General features: G+C 39.1%; 1 protein-coding gene across 11 annotated transcripts in view; it reads left to right on the forward strand.

Moving 5' to 3' along the window:
• RBMS3 (RNA binding motif single stranded interacting protein 3) overlaps window positions 1-20959 on the forward strand; it is a 1330859-nt gene that overhangs the window by 737660 nt on the left and 572240 nt on the right. For 8 of the 11 annotated variants that reach the window (XM_060640721.3, XM_060640720.3, XM_060640718.3 and 5 more), the window contains one exon: window positions 19479-19651. In XM_060640721.3, the coding sequence (XP_060496704.3) occupies window positions 19479-19651 (173 nt within the window). The remainder of the gene's footprint in view (window positions 1-19478; window positions 19652-20959) is intronic. The other 3 variants (XM_060640722.3, XM_060640717.3, XM_078432423.2) reach the window with 1 other exon arrangement.

The following is a 20959-nucleotide window of genomic DNA, read 5'->3' on the forward strand; positions in this document are numbered from 1 at the left end:
TAAGGCAAGGGAATCCGTGCTTTCAAAAGTAAGGCAAAATATGAGAAAGATGATCAGTCAAGCATCGGGGTGTAAATAAAGCAAGCATATGCCATGTTTGAGACACCCTTACGCTACAGAGAGCCATTATCCTGTGAGCAGTAAATTTCTCTTACGTTTGCCTAACTCCTTTAATATAGGTCATTCTAAAATACAGCCATAAAACTCACTGGCACATTGATCAGTCTGCATTGCTCTTCCTTCCCTCCTAATAGAATAAAATGAGGGGACGGCTGATGAATGCTGAGGAGGACAATTCCCAGGCCATTTAGATGTAAGCGGTCACACTGGAGCATTCTCCTGCTTAATGAAGATGTGTATAGCTGGCAACTTTGTAAATGTAAATTATGCAAATATATATCTACCCTTGGAGATGATATTCCTCAACAGGGCTCTCATAAGTGCCCAGTTGTGTTGGAATTTTTGGTGAAAAACAAGCAAGCTGTAGAAATTGGCAATTTGGAAATGAAATTCTTTATTGACTAATAGGTACTCAGATGTGCAGAGAGCAATAGTTTCTCTTTTCAGCAAAAAGCATCACATCATTTTAAATTTGCAAAAATAAAGTGATATGGTTTGCAAACACAAGACAGGAAAATTTGTGAACATTTGGAAAGACAAATTTATATTTTTGTGTGCTAACGGTCAAGGAGACTTTGTGAAAATGACCTAGAGCCCTTGGATGTCAGTCTAAGGAAGTGATCTTTAGACTATGAAGAGCCTTTCAGGATTTTCCTTTTGTTTTTGTTTTTGTTTTTGTTTTTAACATGGGGATGAAGTGTGAAGATTAATTTTTATTTTAGGAAGATAAAGCTACGGCTTGCATGCAGGATAGATCAGAGTATTTGGAATATGGGAACAGGAAACACAATTTGGAGATTGCTACATTAGTCCGTATGTGAAGTGAAGTGCTCCCAGACAAGAATAGAAACAGTGGAATGAATGGAAAAGACAGATGCGTGAGACACTGAGAAGGAAGCATAAGCAGGACTTGGTGCCTGAATGAGACAGAGCCATGAAAATAAAAAAACGGATGTATCCAGATGTTAAGTCACCAATACATAATTGATCTGTGAAAAATGACAGCTAAATTCAAGTTGAACATGCAAGGCATAATGTACGGGGAAATGTCCATGCCGAGACCTGGGGCATGGGGCAACACTTGATGGTGTTCGTCAGCTCAGTGAGGCATCGGGAAAAGTGTCCAGAAAAGGATACCGGGGTACGTGGACTACAAGTAGGCAGAAAGAATAGCAAGTGGAAAAGCATGGGTGCAGATGATCATAGAAGGTACTTGCCTGTGAAAATGGGAGATCACCTGTTGGGATAGGGTAGAGGTGGGGGCGTGGCTGGAAAGGTGGGCTAAGGAGTCAAAGGCGGTAGGTTTGTCTGGAAGCTGATTAAATTTCAACTTGAGGGATCCTCCTTTCCTCCAGCCTTTCAGTGATTCTCTATCTAACTTTGTATCTTTATCTTGTAGTCTTCTGCTTAAAAATGGCCAGTGACCCACCATCCAAATTGTATAACTTTAACCCCCACAAAAGCCACGTTCCTCCATTGCCTAACAATGTGTTCACATGGTGAGACAGGTTTGGGAATTTTGAGAGAGAAAGCTATTTTAGTCACAGCTGGTTAAGACCCTTGTCCTTTTCCACTTTGGCTTCCCCATTTGCACTTTCCCTTTTGTCAGCCGGTGGTGGAAGATGCATGGAGTCTGGATCTAATGAGATACATGTTTGTATTGTCACTAGCTGTTTTGTGGTAAGAATGGTTTCCACGAAAGCTCAGGCTGCCCGCTGTACTGATGACCCGGGCATTGTGGCAGGAACATGCTGTCACAAGGTCCTATGGTGATAGGCGTGTGGCCTCTCGTGCCCAACACTGGAAGAATATGGGAAGTAGGAGAAAAAAGATTTACAAGATCTAAAGCAAAAGACAAGTCTATGCAAAATTCTTCCTGATTTTTAGTCCCCAAATTCCTATCTTAACAATTTAGAAACCATTACCATTAATGAGTTGGAAAACTGAAAAGTGTCCTAAGTTATCAGTAAAAAAATACATTTCTATCAAGCACTAGAGGGCACACAGAATTTTTCACTCTCTCTACAGAAAATATAATGAAACTGCTGTCATATGATGAGGCAATCAAAGAGTATGGAGGCAAAAATAAAGAGGGAAAGTTTTTTTGAAGTGTGTTGGGAAGTTAATATTGTTATTTTCAGCATCTTTTTGATATTTGTGTTATCAGCTTTTAAAATTGGTGACTTCTTGCCACTTCTCTTTTCATTCTCAATTTTTTTTTTAACGTTTATTTATTTTTGAGACAGAGAGAGACAGAGCATGAATGGGGGAGGGTCAGAGAGAGGGAAACACAGAATCCGAAACAGGCTCCAGGCTCTGAGCTGTCAGCACAGAGCCCGACGCGGGGCTCGAACTCATGGACCGCGAGATCATGACCTGAGCCGAAGTCGGCCGCTTAACCGACTCAGCCACCCAGGCGCCCCTCTTTTCATTCTAAATAAATATTCAGTTTTATATCTATTTTATATTCATAAATTTTATTCTTTTTTTAATGAAGTCCTCAAATTGTGTAAGTTTTGCAAAACCTTGCAAAACCTGGATCTGTCCCTATGCTGGAGGGCAGATGTTAATTTTCATGAAGTCCATGATCGTAACCTCTGGCCTCGCATGGCCTCGTGCAGATCATGTTGGACTTAAGCCTCAGATGCAGTCTGAATGTTTGTGTCCCATGAGAAACTCGTGTGGTGAAATCCTAATGCACAAGGTGATAGTACTGAGGGGGGTGTTGCGTTGGGAGATGCTCAGATCTTGAGGGTGGAACCCTTCTGAAAGAGATCAGTACTTTTATAAAAGAGACCAACCACATAGAGCCTCCTTGTCCCTTTCGGTATGTGAGGATACAATGAGAAATCTGGGGACTGGAAGAGTACTCTCACCTGACCGTGCTGGCACCCTGATCTTGGACTTGCAGCCTCCACAACTGTGCAATAATATAAAATTCTCTTGTTATAAGCCACCCAGTCTGTAGTGTACTTTGTTCTAGGAGCCCCAACAGACTAAGAAAGCATCTGTTACTGTCAACTTTCGTGGTGTTCAGACTTTTTATCTTCAATCATTTAGCTCTATGATATTCTAATGCTCCAGTTATTGTAATTAGGGAATATCTTTGTGGCTTATATATTAGTGGACTATCTTAGTATTCTGTCATCAAGAATCCTTCTTAGACCTGAAACCAATGTACCATTGTATATCAATCAAATGTTAATTAAAAATAAAAAACGAAAAGAATGTTCAATTTTCTGCATAGCATAGAATTTGAGAAATATGTTGAAGTAGAACTTGAAGACTGGTTCAGATCTGAGATCTGTGGTTCAAGCCCAAACACAGTAGACTATATACCAAAGTCAGGAAGATGTCAACATGTAACATTCCATTTGGAAAATTTCAGGAATTATAATGAGTTTCATTGAGAAAAATATTTTCAGAAGTACACAAAAGACCTAGAATTACTGCTTGTGGAGAGGAATTGACTGTCAGATATCAATATTTCATCGCCAGCAAAACAAATGTTTAATAATTATTTTTATTCAGTTTTATAAAGGAACATATAAGATGTGTTCTAGTTCACAGGAAGAACCCTCACTGAAATTTAAGTTTATATAATGAACACACTTGGATTGTCAGTGAAAATTTCCTAATTTTCCCAATTTCTCCATGTCTTCAATAACTAATAATCGGGAAGATTAGGTAGGGATACGATTTTGAGATATTGATTGGTCACAAGAACTGATGTATCAGCTACAGACATAATCTTTTTATTTGATTCATAAACAAGTCATATCTTTATTTGACCTGCCGGAGAGTAATAAGGAGCTGAAAGCAAATGGAACTCATTGACTCATGCCATTTTCAGCCTTCTAATCAAGTGAAAACAAGTGCCAAACATGTGTTGTTGTTGTTTGGTCATTATCTCTGTCTTCACACAAGATCGAAGGTTGTGTCCACAATAGAAACATTGACCAAGATTAGAGATGTGTCTGTCTGTCTCAGATTACCAACAGATGACGCTAACTGGCCTTGCCAAAAGCCTTGATACTGATTTAAATTAATGACTAGTGGAATGCAAATAAATAAAAGGAAAGTGCCTTTGCACGTAACTTAGCCAGCCTCAGAGCGCATAGACAGTCAACACTGTAGAATATTATAATCCTCGAAACAGTGCTTCTGGGCAGGTGTGGGTGTGCTAGGGGTGGGATCTCATGTTTCTTTATGCTCACACTGGGAGCCAGTGGGTATTAAGGAGTTCTGCCACTGTGGGGTAGCCTACATTTTGGGAATCTTGACCTTCCTCTGTTGAAATCAGAACATAACACCAATGGATGCCTGTTTTCACTGGATAAATAATATCCCCGCTCCAAAAAATGAGTTTACTGGTAAAGCATAAGTCACAATGCTGGTACAAAAAGTTCCATGTTATCAGTCCCTTTTCTCATTTTTATCTCTATTAGTACTGATTTCTGAAAACCACAAGAAAAAGCAATCAAATTAATTCCATTTATTAGCTTGGAAAACTCTGGGTGCAAAATTTGACCATTCCACAACTCTATTTATTCTGATACTTAATCACTCTGAGTAATAAAATCTGTTTTTTTTTTTTTTTTTTTTTTTTTTTTTTACCTATTATGAAGAACATAGCTTACAGTAAAAGAAAGTGACATTCTCATAAGAATTAGCATTGGACCCAGGTACTCTTTTCTCTTACACTTAAATTTTTTTTAATGTTTATTTTTGAGAGAGAGAGAGAGAGAGAGAGAGAGAGAGAGAGAGAGAATGAGCAAGTGGGGGAGGGGAAGAGAGAGAGAGGGAGACCCAGAATTCGAAGCAGGCTCCAGGCTCTGAACTGTCAGCACAGAGCCCAAAGCGGGTTCGAACTCATGAACCATATCACGACCTGAGCCAAAGACGGGCGCCTAGCCAACTGAACTACCCAGGTGCCCCTTTCATATTTAATAGACGTAAATATAGACCACATTTTTGTGCATACCAAGTTTCTGTATCTTTGCTTTCTATCTTTCAATTATTTGTGCTGAGAACTTGATGCTACTGCCATCTGCCTCATTATTCCTCTGATTTTGTTTCTTAAGGAGTTTATGGAGTAATTGTCACTGGATATTTTCTTTTAAACCATTTCTCATATTTCGTTTTATATGTTACTGTTGAGTTTACACGATGAATTCTAAGTTCTGTTTTACACATGTTGGAGTATGGATTAAATTTGTATTAGTTATCAAAAATAAGAAGTTTTTGGTCTTTCTTTGGTATAATATAACTTTAATTAGATCCTTCCTTTAGGTCAAAATCTTGGATGGAAATTTATTTTTATTATTATTATTATTATCATCATCATCATCTTAAATTTATTCTCAAATTAGCTAACATACAGTGTAGTCTTGGCTTCAGGAGTAGATTCCAGTGATTCATCATTTACATACAATATCCAGTGCTCATCCCAACAAGTGCCCTCCTTAATGCCTATCATCTGTTTCCCCCACTCCCCAACATGATCAACCCTCAGTTTGTTCTCTGTATTTAAGAGTCTCTTATGGTTTGCCTCCCTCTCTGTTTTTGTCGTATTTATCTTACCCTTCCCCTATGATCGTCTGTTAAGTTTCTCAAATTCCACACTTGAGTGAAATCATTATATGTGCCTTTCTCTAACTGACTTATTTCACTTAGCATAATACCCTCCAGTTCCACTGGATGGAAATTCTTAAAGCCAGCAGCTTTAGGAAGTCTATGTATAGAAAAAAAAATTGTTTTTTCTCCATTTCCAAATCTATAAGGAGCTGCAATGCTAGGCTTTTGCTACATTGTGCATGTTTTATAAACTTGAACAATTTGTTTCCCCATTATCAGCTGAAATTTTGGGTTCTATTTGATGTTTAAGTAGAGTGATGGCATATTTATTTTTAAATCATATACATATATATGACATTTATATGTTAGTAAAACTTTTGATATGATGATTTCACGGAGACAGCTTTTATCATTACTAGTTAATGCTATGCTTTTTGCTTTGATGAGGATGCATAGTTTAGTTTCTTACATGTTTCTGTTGTGATTCTAGTAAAGATATGATCAAATCCATGTTGTTAATGTTCTGCCCTCAAAGAGTTTAGAGCAGACCCGGAGTGTTTGTACCTCAAGGAATGACGACATAAAGATACTTTCTTTTTAAGAAGTTCTTTATTGGCTAATGAACGAAAAGGTTCTCTTTGAGTCCTATTTTTCCTTCAAGAAGTTCTTCTGTTTCCTTTACTGTTCTTCCATTAGATCATGGAGATTTCCTAAAGCAGTCCACACATTCTGCCCACATACTCCCTCCCACATGGTGTTTGTTCTCTGGTCCTAGCAGCTGCGACAGAGACATCAGGAAATTTGTTTTCTGTTTTTCCAGGGCATTCTTAGCTTCTTTACTACTCAGGCAAAGAAACTCTTTCCTTTGTTTATGTCTTCTGGGATGTTGGGAGCATTAAATAATATTTCAACTAAGGTCACATCCATTTTGTGATGCAGTAGGGTGCTTGAGGTGGCTGGTGTGAGAGACGCTCACTAAATTCTCAGAAATGTTGTGAGCTGGTTGTTGAACTGTTAGTAGGTTAAAATCAGCCCCTGTAGGCGTAGTCACATGACAAAGATCAGCAAAGTTATACATCAGAGCTTTGGATTTTGTTTTTTCCTCAGAGAACTGGAATATCAGCACTAATTCCAAGAGAGTTTTCTGTTTTGATCCCCCACCCCAGCCAATTTGCTCTACTGAATAGAGCAAACTCTTGAGTCTTCTCTTGAGGAAGCAGAGGAATGGTCTCTCCTAGAAAACTCTTTTAGTGGTTATACTTTAGAAGAGGCTTTCCTGTCTGTTTGCTAAAGTATACATAACATTTTCCAGACCGAAACAAAACAAAATAATTTTCTGGAATATTGGAGATGTGTAGTAAATACCTCGGAATATATACATGTATGACTAGCCCATTTTTATTCTATAGACTATTTGTTTCAGTTACCCTAGGGCACATATCATACAACTTATTAGAAATCAGGGAGGTAATTAAACTTAAATAAGGGGTTCAAGTAATTGTTTACCTACAAAATATCCTTGCAGGGCAACAATTTTTAAAAACCTGATTGTTTTTAGAGTTAGAAGCTATGAAATTAGTATAGTTTATTTTCTGTATGTAAAAGTCGATTCAGTTAAGCACATGGACATTTAGTAGTCAGCATGTTATTTCACTGATATAAGCTGGTTCCACTGGCAATCACATATGTCTTATTTTAATAAGTACTTTCACAATCTGTAGTTATTTTCCTAGAATTTGTTTAGGCTAAGAATGACTTCCCTTGTGAAAGTTTGTTTGTCTTAAAAAGTTCTTCTATTAGTCTTCTCATCAGTTTATCTGAAGGCAATCAGTATCAGTAGCTCAAATAGTACTAACTGAGCCTAATATCTCATGGAAGAATGGCATTTCTTGATTTTTCAACCCAGAGAGTTGCAGTTTGACAAGCATCAATGGACTTTTTACTTTGGAGTGCAAGATTTTACACTAGGCAAACCAGAGTTTGCTAGGTCATTCAGTAGACCAACCAAAATTTCCTCTTCTTCAAAAAAGCATTATTGTTCATGATAACAATGGTTATTGTAAAGTGCTTTAGAATTTATATAATTATAATTGTAAGCGCCCTTAGAGAGCTTATTGTGTGCCTGGCTTTATTCTCAGTGCTTTATACATAAGCATTCATTTGAAATGTCTAACAGTCTTCTGAGGTAGTTATTATCCCTAGTTTCACAGATGAGGAGACTGAGGCAGAAGTGTTTAGGGAACTTGGCCAAGGCCATATGGAGAAAAAAATAGTAAAGCAGGATTTGACCCTGGGTGGGATGGCTTCAGAATTTATGCTCTTAGTCACTATGCAGTAATAATACTTCCTTCTTCTTCTTGGGCCTTTGGAGAGTGTAGTAATCACGGGCAGATGCCCTGTATTTGCCGGTCTCTGAACTTTCAGTCACTTATTTAAAAAGAATAAGAGTAATTTGGAGAAGGAAAAGCAGTACTGTCTTATTATGGATACTTCATTTCCTTGATTACGGAAACTATCACCAGGCAAAATGAATCTCCAGTAATCACAAAACAAAGAGGATGCACTAGAAATTGGATATGTCTATATAATTTTTTAACATTCTCTAAGGTACATGGCAGACTGACTTAAAATATACTGGAAAAGGGAGTCTTCATACAGGTTACAAATAGAAGTTTGAATGTATAAACATCTCATGCGTTTCTGATTTGAAAATTATAATAAATTAGTTAACAATATAAAATGCCTAATATTCATTTATTATAGGATCACTTTCGGTGAACTTGAGCACTAATTTATTCTCATAGTTATCATCTCATAGCCCCAAACACAATAAATGTTGAAATTATATTCCCAGAAAATTATCTGTGCAAGTGCTCCTTCCAGTTTTTATAATGAAGCAATTATTTTGCTTGTATTAATTGCTGTTGCATTTTTGATCTGTGTCCCAACATTGTCTTCTCGAGGAAATTACTGTGTTTTATAGTCCAAATTTCTTAGATTTAGGACTTTTGAGGCATAGGTTCTGTTTACACTTAATTTTGCTACATCAATAAAATATGAATGCATTGGCTAATAAAACAACATAACTATTTTATGTCATGGAATATAGGTTATTGTTTATGAATTTGCTGAATTGCCTCTGTAGTTCACTGTAAGAAAGCATTCTCCTCCCCCTCCCCCCCCCCCCACTGTTGGTTCAGTTTAGAGAGAAATAAGATTGGTAGCATAGCATACTATGTGGTTAGTAAGGGTGCTATTCTTTTAGGATATGTAGGTAAAGTAGATGATGTATTAAAAATGCAGAACTTCCTCCCAAGCACGAAGCTTGAATCCCAAAGACAGAGACATTGATTCTCTAACAGCAATTTATCTCTGTTGCTTCTCTTCCTTGAGATTAAGAAATTTTATAATACAGATGAAACTTTGGTTTTGATTAAAAACAAATGAACCACATCTTGTTCTTCCCACACATTATATTTTACTTTCTGGGAATATCTTTTAATAATTTCTACTTTTGGTCAAGGAAGCTATCAGTTGATAGACTTTATATGCCAAAATCAAGACCCACTCCTGAAGGAGAAAAAAAACTTAAATATGTTCTCTACTGAAAGGAGATTAATCGCACTTAAAAAAAAAAAACACCTCTGAATAGCAGCACAGAAATCATGACCATTATTTTGCTCAGCACATTTAGGTACTGTAGATGTACAGTATAGTCTGGGGAGATGATGCCTGGTAACTGTAAGAATGAGGTACCTCAGATCTGTGCAATTGAACTTTATGCGATGATGTTCTGTCTTCCTGTCCAATATAGTAGCTAGTAGCCACATGTCTTTTTTTTTTTTTTTTTTTAATGTTTATTTATGTATTTTGAGAACAAGAGAATGTGTAAGCATGGGGAGGGGCAGAGAGAGAGGAAAGAGAGAATCCCAGGCAGGTTCCACGCTGATGTTGGGCTCATCTCATGAGAGGTGAGATCCTGACCTCAGCTGAAATCAGGAGTTGGACGCTTAACCAACCCAGCCACCCGGGTGCCCCAGTAGCTACGTGTTTTTGAACACTTAAAATATGGTTAATATTACTGAGGAACTGACGTTTTAAAATTTTAATTAATTCACATCAATTATATTTAAATTTAAATAGTTATGTGGGACAGGTGGCTACCATATTGGATTGCACATATTTAGAGTTAAATCTGGAATCAACCAGAGTAAGACTGACTTACTTCAGGCCCTGAATTTGTCACAGAGTAGCTGAACAACCTTTAAAGGTCATTGAAACTCTGTATTCTCATCTTCAATATGGGGGTAGCCATATACATACCTCCAAAAGTATAAATCAATTAATATAAAGTTCTTAGAACAATGCCTCATGTATATTATATATTCATTATACATCAGTCATTGCTATTCTTGTTAAATATTTTATAACTTTCTGTGGATATTTAATTATATAGAAACGAAGAAGAGGGGTAAATGAAATAGGTCTAAAATAATAACAGGAAAATGCTACAAAATGGGGTGGAACTTCAGGTGACTCTAGATGAATATGTGAGATTTAGATACATAGAAAATAATCATAAATGACCATATGTTCTAAGTGTCTTTGGACGGTCTCAATTGATTCCTTGTGTCCTGATATAATTATCAACATCTCCCTATTTTGCTCTCCAAAGTACCCCAGTTTATAAGATACATTTTAGAGTCACCCTAGAATAAGGTATAAGAATGCAGACTAGGCATTCTAAGTGAAGGGAGGAAGACAAAATAAGGCATAGATTCAGATAGGAGCATGGTGTGGCAAGGAAGGTGAGTGAGCCCTGGGAAATCGAGGAAAACAGGGTGAGATAGGGACTGGAGAGATATTTTGGAAGTAGTAGGGAAGCCTCAATAAAGGAATAAGGGTTTACTGCACTTGTTCTTTATCCTATTATTGAGTTGCTCTTAAGTCAACATGGATTTACTTTCAGAAAAAGTGAATTCTGATTTAATTGGACAGAATCATTTAGTGTATCAAAAGAGCCTTAATGCCATTTGACGTTCCGGATGGCCTTCCATCATTGATAGTAATTATTGCTACACATGGTTTGAAACAAAATGCTTCATTTCTATCACCCATTAGCTACTAGTAACCAACCTGGTAATATGATTGGTTTATATGGAAAGTGGTCAAGTGGAATGAGCAGAAATGGTTCATTATATCTGTTTTCATTGACTGAAGAAGAAAATTTTGAGAGTGTTCATTTAGTTGCAATAAAGTACGAGGTCCACCTATCTTGCAGTGGTGCCCTTTAAGTTGTATGAATTGTGCTTCTCTGTTTTGGATAGCATACATGATACAGCTAGGAAAACTAATTGTTGGCGATATTACTGATCGTAGTTTTAGGGAAACATTATTGGATTATGAAGCATAGAATATTGCAAAAAACTAAGAAAATAGTCAAAATAGAGATTATGGGGAAAAACTAAATGAAAAAATTAAGTAAACATGTAAGGCACAAGAATGTGACCCGAGTGTAATTGTTGGACTGTAAGATCTCTGACTGCATTAGGAATTGAGTTGCTGACCATTGGCTATCCTAGAGATCTCCACAAGCAGTTATGACCTGTTTTGGATTTCCAGTCTTGTCCTGGTGATTCTAGCCCATTACAAAAGGAAGTGTTTGAGTTGATCTCGGAGACATTCCTGGGACAAACAGAACAGAGGCCCCATCCAGGGTTTACAGTCACTTTTGATATTTCTGGGGAATTCTAACCATTACTATTTGTGGTATAGATGCCATTGTAATCTCTACCTTGGGTACCAATCATGGCTTATTTTATTTATTTATTTTTTTGCATGAGGAATCAATCCTTATTAATACTGGAATCATGAGCTGTTTGGGATTATTTTCTAAGTGTAGACTTGAACTTTTACATGAATGGTGTAAGTAGCCCAAATTTTGAGCTATATTTTGAGCTAAATTTTGAATATATTTTAATTTTGTTTATTTTTCCTTAAAGAGATCACGAGTTGGCCAAATTAAAAGATGGATAAGAGCAAAGACCGGATGTCACTGGCATTTGGAGAACTGAGCAATCTTTATAAAAGGCCAGTGGCATCATTTATAGCAGCCACTCTTCTCTAGCTTGTAAATTTGTTAGTGAAATTGGTTTATAGGTGCTTGTAATGAACAATAACTAGTTTACTTGTGTTTGCAAGTACCATGAATTTTAAAATGTCATTTAATATTTAAACCTCTGAATGGAATTCAATGACTTTAGATTAATCCTATTTGTAAATAGCATAGAGCGATGTGTGATTATGCAATCTGCTGAGGTTTTTAAAAACTAATATTTACAGCAAAAGTGAATCTCATCCTAACAGAATTTTAATAATACCTCAGTAGTGATTTGGAAATACCTTGAAACTAATTAGCCTTTCAATCCACAATGATTGTTTCATCAGTGCTTAGTTATTACTTTTTGGTTCTTGATGAAAATGACAAACCACAGTTCTGGTGACATAGTTTCATCTCAAGAATAGTGGCTCCCATGCTTAAAAAATCAATGATTGACTCTGGTAGCACCCCTTAAAGGTAAATTACTCCAAGTAGGATTGAGAAAGTAGTGTTTCTTTTAAGGATCTGCCTCATGATGGTGCTGATGAAAATGATAAGATCAACAAGTATTTATTGAGTATTGACTCTGTGTCAGGCACGATGCTAAATATTTTATGTGTAATTTATATATTAAAGCCTCACAACAGTCTTAGGTGAGATCATCGAAATTCCTGTTTTACCCATGACTAGAGGTTTAAGTGCCTAGTTAGGGGTAGAGCAGGATTCTCGGAGGGCAATGTGGAGCTCTTAAACACCACACCGCCACTGTTGACAGTGGCTATTGCCAAAAACTGTTAACAGAGAATATGCAAATGATTGCCTTTTGTGAGGAGTCTTGTCCTTTATTGCTTATTTCCATGTCTGATCCGTGGGTAGGAAAAGAGAAGTGGGGCAGGTTTTCACCAAACTCTGTTATGAGAGGTGGAATTGGAACCATTTTTTTCTATAATTGTATTCTAGACCAATGGAGGGGCAATTGTCCAGCATAAAACCGCAAAGCGTCAATATATGTGGTTCATGAAACCATGGCTAAAATCGCGTGTCTTGCCTTCTATATTACTTTAGCTGCATTGATTATTGCTTGCATAGACAATACGCACATCCTCATTTAAGGCTATGATAGGCACTCCAGTGACTGCTGCAATTCTTGCCGTGTCTACTTGCTCGTATTGTGTTCCCACTAGAGGAGAGGTGTGCAGAAGCAAGGTTATGTAGAAATTATACTGTCTGGGAGAGGAATTCAATAGCCTGCAGCAGTGTTAATCCACCGAGCAATGGATTGCATGTGTACGTGCAGGCTAAATAATGTATGATTTAAGACAGGAATGTGGTTTGTATTCATTTTTGGATAGTAAAAGGCTTGGCATGTCGGTCCCATGGGAGACTTTATCCAGGGCTTTACCCTTGAGTGGATAAAAGAGTACAAATTCTGTTGCACTGGAGATGAATAAAAACAAATTGGGGAGACCATCAGCAGAACAGACTGCTATGTGAGGGAGTCCAAGGCCACTCCAAAAAACCACCAGACCAACTGCTTCAGGATCCTGCCAGCAACCAGATGCCGGGAATAGAATTGACTGCAGTTTGGCATCAAGGCCCTGTGATTCCCAGCCAGCGGGCATTGCATGCAAAAAATATTTTAAATTCTCTTTGTAAAAGAGTTATGTTTTCAATAAGAGGAAGAAGCACGTTTCAGACCTCATCTGCTGCAAATGAAATGCGGCGTACCAATGTCTTAGTTACGGAGGGCAGAGGCACGCAGAGATGAGTGCCGTATATACTTGGGGATAAGAAGTTGAACTTGGGTCAGTAGATGTGGTTTTTCAATGCAGTAGGTTGTAGGCCATTGAGTTATTATTATTATTCCATTTCCGGGTCCTGTGCTGGTATTTGTTTTTCAAGGAGAGGGGCTGGATCTGTTTAAGGCAGTGATTGCCAACCAGGCACACTTTTACCCTCATAGAGGACATTTGACAATACCTGGAAACATTTTGGGTAGCCACACCCTGGGGGGAGGGTAGTACACCTGCCATCTAGTAGCAAAGGACAGGGGTGCTGTTCAATATCCTACAATGCACAATATAGCCCCACGACGAGGAATTACCTCGTTCAAAATGTCAGCAGTGACCCTGGCTTAAGATGGTCTGGCTGGTGTGTGTATATTACATCCCTGCCTTCAGACATGTTCAGCTAATATGTTCCATACTGTATAAAAGATGATTTTTAATGATTTACTTTACCCTCTTGAAATGTGAACAGCATTTATTGAACGTATCAAACACTTTCTGTTAAAATAAAATTGGGGAAAAAAAAAAGAGAAAACAAATAAAACTACAACTCCTATCCCTTTCCAGTTTACCTCCAAAATATGTAGGGGTCAAAAGCACAACCAACCTCCATCCAAACCTATATACACAAATCACACATTTTAGAAGAATGTAGGAGGACCCGGTTGATTCACTTTTCAAACTTGAAAAATGAGGCATATTAACAAAGCACACTAAATGAATCAGCTGTTGTAGGATGATTTGCAAGCCAGTTCATTTTCCTGTTATCAAATAACATCCCCTGAATCTTGACCAAGGAACCCATTTGTTTGATGTTATTTGAAAAACTCATCACCTTGCTTGCTTCTGATGGTCACTTCCCCTTTGACATTAAATTTTAAGATGGACTTCATTTAAATTCTGATAGAGGAAAGGCCTTATTAACCTCCATTTTGACTAGATGCTGTTTACCATCCTTGTTCGATTTCTCCTCCGTATACTTGGATGCAGGAGAGCTTTTGTTCGTGCCTTCTTCCAAAGCTGACGGCAAAAAAGCCGTTTGTGTTGGTGCCCATGTCATCAATAGGTGAAGTTCTGTTGTGCTGGTGGGGGCTGCATGGCCCCTGGAGTCCAACTTTCTAGGGTCAAAGTGGGGCTCCCACTGTGTGACCTTGAGAAGGTCATCTGTCCATTTTGCACTTTGGTTTTCTCATTTATGTTTGAGAAGAATATGGTTTGCCTCATTGGGCGGTTATATACGATGCCTATTAGGAAGCACGCAACGAATGTTACCTATAATTATTAGAATCGTTATCTTCTAAAATGGATGTCAAGTCATTTGGTTTAGCTGCCCAAAGAAAACACTGGTACTGATCCATTGATGTAGTAGCCCCAACATGTGGTTTAGAGATTTTCAACCCCCATCCCGTGATACCTAACAGACCCTCCCAGCAGACCGTGGTCCCAACAGACCATGAATAAACACCTGAGGAAAATCTGCGTATTTGCCAAGCGAGTGCAGGTTCAAGAGAAATCCTACCTCCCTCCTCCATCAGAGTGCCATCTGAAGGTCCTCTTCTGAAAATCTGTCGTCTTCACTGGTTCTAACCAAGCTGACGCTGCAAATTCACAGCAGCTCCCTGCCCTGCTACGGCACCGTGTAGCAGTGTTCAGTAACCCTGGACTGTAAGTCCTCACCACTCCTAAATAGGATTTATAAAGTATGACTTTGAGCAATATAGCAAAGTCCATTTTATCTCAGGGAAAATAAATTCTTTTTTTTTACTAACATTTAAACATTTCTTCCTGGGTGCCTCAAAATGATTTAAAAGCTAATCAATGATAAAACCCCAAATCCATTTGAAGACAAAGAATTGAGGAAGGAATCAGAGCCACTTTTAATTAGGAAAGTGGTTGCTGTGACCCATTCACCTCTAACGATTATTGCTCCTTTTTTTTTTTTTTTTTTTTTTTTTTTTTTTTGTAAAGATGCTGTGTGGTCATTTGTCTTTGGTACCAGGGCACACAACATTGCTTTTGCTTTTCACAAATTAATTCATTTAGGCCTGTGCATTTGTCAGACGTTCCGGGAGACTTCTGCCAATGTTTTGTTGATTAAAAGATGTGTGTTTGCAAAGTGGGAGGAGAGGAGGGAATTTATAATTCTTAAAACCAAAGGATGATTTACAGCGCAAACCACTACCTGAATCATTCAGTATATCATCAGCAGATAAATGAAATATTAAGGAGTAGTGAGAATGTAGGCATTCCTTCTTAAAATCTCTGGATTGATTGGTTCAGTAACACTGAGAAAGTCTACCTCTTTCAGCAGAACTTCTAAAAAAATTTTTTTTAATGTTTATTTATTTTTGAGAAGAGAGAGACAGAGCATGAACGGGGGAGGGTCAGAGAGAGGGAGACTCCGAGCTGTCAGCACAGAGCCTGACGCAGGGCTCGAACTCACGGACGGTGAGATCATGACCTGAGCTGAAGGTGGATGCTTAACTGACAGAGCCACCCAGGCGCCCCTCAGCAGAACTTCTAGAATTCACAAACAAGAATATGACACAGATAACCCGTTTTGATTGTGTATTTTTTTTCAAAGGGCTTTTGAAATACATCATTTCTCCACAACAGGCTGGTGTTTGGATCTCTATTTGTAAATTACATACCTCATTTCCATGCATACAAGTAACCTATAGTCGTCCCAGCTTTGATTTGCTTTTGACTGTTTCATTTTTTTTTTTTCCTAGTAAATACATTGGGCGCTTTGGAGGGCACATTTATTGTTTTAAGCACCATGCAATTTACTAAATGATATTCTGGCTATGGAGGGTGGGGGGGGGGTGGACAATTAAGTAAACACATATTGACCATCCTACAGATGAAAATTTCTTGTTTGATCATTCAGGGACTCAGTCTGAGCTGGTCCGTCAGATCTATGATACATAAAGCTGAAGATGTGATTTTATTTTGGCTCCCTGATAGTTTTAAAAGCTATGCCATGGGGAAAACTGCTTTTAACAAAGCCTCATTTTAAAAGAAGCCTGAGTACAGAATGGAATTCAAAGAATTTGGAGAGAGGGGAGGTGAAAGTGGTAACAAACAGCTTTTAAAAAGCCCTGCGAAATTTAAGAAAATAAAGCACATGCGGGAAGTGAAAGATAAATCTCATCTGTCCCATTGGGAGGTACAGGGACCAGGGCATTACTTTAGCAGGGATGTGTTAAAACCTACTAAGTGCAGGGCGTGTAAAGAGATAGAGCTTAAGTGTTATGGGGTGTCCACGGAGCGAAATGGATTTCTTAGGTCAAGGCAGACTAGTTTTTCATGCCAGCCAAGAAACTTCATGCAGCTTTATGCAGATATTAAATTCCAAAAGGCAATGGATGTATGTCATTTTTTTCAAACATTGGGAACAGAAAGTATTCTCCTGTGTAATTTGTTGTAAAATCCCACATTAAAAATGTTGGTAGCAGATTAAGTAATACCTAATGTTTACTTGAAATGTTTGTTTCAAAGAAGGAGGCTCTGGGTTCTGTCCCCCCCCCCCCCCCCGCCCGCCATTCCTTAAAGGAACTGCCCAGTATACTCAAGACCAGTGTGCCTTTGCATTTGACTGTCTGTCTTATTCTTCCTCCACTTTCCTCCCTAAGAGGAAAGCATGAGCCAGATGGTGGATATGGTGGATCCACAAGGTGGACCAGATCCCGACCTAGGAGGCAGTGAGAATTCAGAGAAAAGGATGCTTCTAGAAACTTGTCCAAAAATTTGGTAGCTGACTGTATTTTGAGATTTAGAATGAAAGAACAAGTGAAGCTGACCCCAAGGCTTCTAGCATGGGGGCTAGATGAATGTCAGCAACACCAGAGAGAAATGGGGTCAATTGTGCTGGGTGTCTGGGGTGGGGACTTGGGCGGTGAGAGAGCAGAGATAATGAGTTTCATTTGACATGTTGTAGCTAAGAGGCATTGTCTTGTAGCCACTTGGAAATATGGACTGGGGCAAATCTGATCATTCTGAAAAGTGTAACACTGAGTATTATAGCAAGAAACAAGGCTGGTGCCGCTAAAACTTGGCCTTTTTCGCCTGGGTGGCGCAGTCGGTTAAGCGTCCGACTTCAGCCAGGTCACGATCTCGCGGTCCGTGAGTTCGAGCCCCGCGTCAGGCTCTGGGCTGATGGCTCGGAGCCTGGAGCCTGTTTCCGATTCTGTGTCTCCCTCTCTCTCTGCCCCTCCCCCGTTCATGCTCTGTCTCTCTCTGTCCCAAAAATAAATAAAAAAACGTTGAAAAAAAAATTTTAAAACTTGGCCTTTTATCACTGTGAACTAAGTGCTGTGTTCATTCAATTTGTACTGTATATGTTGTAGACTAAGTATTTCTTAAGCATCTACTTGCCATCTGTTAAATACACACCTTCACCCCTGATAGAACAGCTAATGTGTCTTCAGGTTAACACTCAGGCCAAAATCTCCCCACTGGAATCTTAATAGGTGTTACCTTTAGGTAACATTCTAGGTTACGACTGAGAATATCTGGGATAGTTATATAGCCTAATGTTACTGGCAAGACAGATATGAGCTACAAATGTTATCATTATTGTTACTCTTGCATTTTTGTTTTTGCTAACATTTATTTTGCACTTTCTAATTTCCAGGAACCATTTTGTTTACATTAGCTCATTGAATTTATATAGAGACCCTGTGACATACTATTGAGAGTAGTATTTTAATCCTCCTCATATTAATGAGAATGTTGAGTCTTAGAGAGGTGAAGGCACCATCTAAAGGTCACACAGCCAGTAAGAGACACAGCAGGAGTGCAAACTCAGTCTGTGTAATTTAAGCACTTGTGAAGATAGGCCCATTTGACAAAGAAATGAAGTATATAATGAGCACCGTGTCCACTAATTCTGGCACGTATATTCATGTTGTATATTCTCAGTTGCTAGGGATCATTTTATCATTTTATTTTGTTATAAAATAGTTTGACAAGTTAGAGCAGTGATTTTCTACCGGGAGAGAGCAGTGGTTGTTTCCCCGGGGACACTTGGCAGTGTGTGGAGAAATTTTGGTTGTCACAACTAGGGGATGGGTGCTACTAGAATCTGGTGGGTAAAGGACAAGGTTACTGCTACCACCCTACAATGAACAATGTGGGACGTACAGTGTAATGAACAAAAGGCCCCACAGCAAAGAATCATCCCAAGTTGTCAGTAGTTCCTGGATTGAGACCCTCGACTAGAGGAACCTAAAGGGGATCTTGACTGCATTGAGAGAATGGCGGCTCAGTATTGCAAAACACAGGACGTTCGCCATGAAGAAGCAGATTTGGGAGTGGTAGAAAGAGATGAGGTCCGTTCATCCGTCCGTTTGGCCCTTCCTAGATTCGCTATTCATAGAGTGATTCCTGTGTGTCAGGAATTGTATTGGAGAGTGATGGGGAGGACAACAATATGAGGCAGTTTTTTGTTTATTTGGTTTCGGTTTTGTGTTTTGGAGAGGAGGGGACAAGGAGTGGAGACAAAGCAAAGACGTGTGGCTCGTTAAAGGTGAGCTAGGGGCAGAGCTTTGGTGCCAAGAGCAAACTACGTTCTTCTCGTGGGGAGGGAGGTAACGTGTGACTTTACACCTCTAAGGAAAATCACAGGGGACTGATTCAGAAGCCATATGCCACTGTCAGGAGCACCTGGGAACTTCTTTCTGCCCCGTTTAGGGCTAACTTATGCCGACCCAAGTGCAGGGCCAGAGTGGGGGGAATGATGTTCTCAGAAGCGTACAGGGTAGTGATATAAAAATGTGTGTGCATGTGTGGATCAGAGAGGCCGAGAAGCCGGCATTGCTTTCGAGCTGCGCTGCTGGCCTGTGAATAGGTGCTGGCTTTGTTTTTCCAGTAACAGCCTTTTCTGTTTCCAGCAGTCCTATGCATCAGCTCCCCACCCCATGGCACCTCCCAGCCCCAGCACAAACAGCAGCAGCAACAACAGCAGCAGCAACAGCAGCGGGGAACAGTTGAGTAAAACCAACCTGTACATTCGAGGCCTTCCTCCAGGCACCACTGACCAGGACCTAATCAAGCTGTGCCAACCGTAAGTGCCCTCTGCTCTCCGCGCCATTCCTCTCCTCCGCGCTGGCTCACGTGGGCTCAGTCCACACAGGACTCGGTATTGCACGCGGTACACCCCTTTATTGGTGCCTCAGTGAGGTAGACTCCACTGTACAAATGGGACTGGAGTTTGAGATCTAAGTCCAGCTGACGTTAGCGAATGGAGTTTGTGTTCTTTCCGTTAGGGGCGGGGTGGAGGTCCCTGAGCAGACGTACCTGGGAGTGCTGGCCCATATGCATGTACTGACCGAAAAGATGACGAGCAAGCAGACCCCATGTGGCTGGTGGGATCAGTAACGAATCTCAGAAAGGTAGCTGCTTTTGGGGGTGGAAGTATTAGCGAAGGCAATCTTGAAAATTTAGAGACACTTGCTTTCGGGATGGTTACCTCCTCCTGTGTTGCAAAGCTTTTCTGGCCAGTTCTCGGTAAATAGAAGTTCAGCCAGGACCAGGTAATTGGGGAATTATAAAACTAGAACTTTGGTTTCCTTGAAAACATCTACTTCCACATCCAGTGAAGCTATTTCCCACCAAGGCCAAGAACGATGCTCACCAAGTAGTTTTGGATTTGCTAGGAAATGTGGTAGTGACAAACATGCCCTTCCAAAGCGTTTTTGTTAATCTATTATCTACGAACATTTAGGTTATTAACAGTCTTACTTCTGTGCCAATAGAATACACATATTTACGTGTGCCCTCCAAATAAAATTAATAAGGGATACTGAATTACAACTCATGGACCTGTATTTGTAGATTGCTGTATGATTATTTTTCAAGTAATATCAGTACAGCTGTTGGTCATTTGAGCGTGCCTTAGCTGGGTATTTTTAAATTTGGGAAACTGTTACTCAATTCTTCTTTTTCTCTTTTGCAATGCTTTTACAAGAAGGTTGAGAGGATATTTATTTTGTAAATTTTCCAACCTCTAAAATATTGGAAGAGGAAAACAAAGCAGACAGTATTTATTTGTCTTTGTTCTGGATCTGAAGGTTGGGAACAAATAGCAAAACACCAGGAAGTGGCTGATAAACCAAAACACAAATACATAACTGGATAATCAATTGGCAAAGCAATATGTAGATTACAGTGGGAGAGCCGTTTTGCTGTTGACTACCTCGATTTGGGACGGGGTGGAGCAAAACTTTGACACATAAATATTTAAAGGGAGTTGTGTAAGCAAAACGAATGTGCTAGGGCTAAGACATAGAAATGTAGGTTAGGCTTTGATCAGTAAAAGGTTGGGGTGGAGAATTGGAAGGTAAATAATTCAACTTTTTCCTGTTGTTAGAAA

This window comes from Panthera onca, chromosome C2 (genome assembly GCF_046562875.1).
Source record: "Panthera onca isolate mPanOnc1 chromosome C2, mPanOnc1 haplotype 2, whole genome shotgun sequence".
NCBI lineage: Eukaryota > Metazoa > Chordata > Mammalia > Carnivora > Felidae > Panthera > Panthera onca.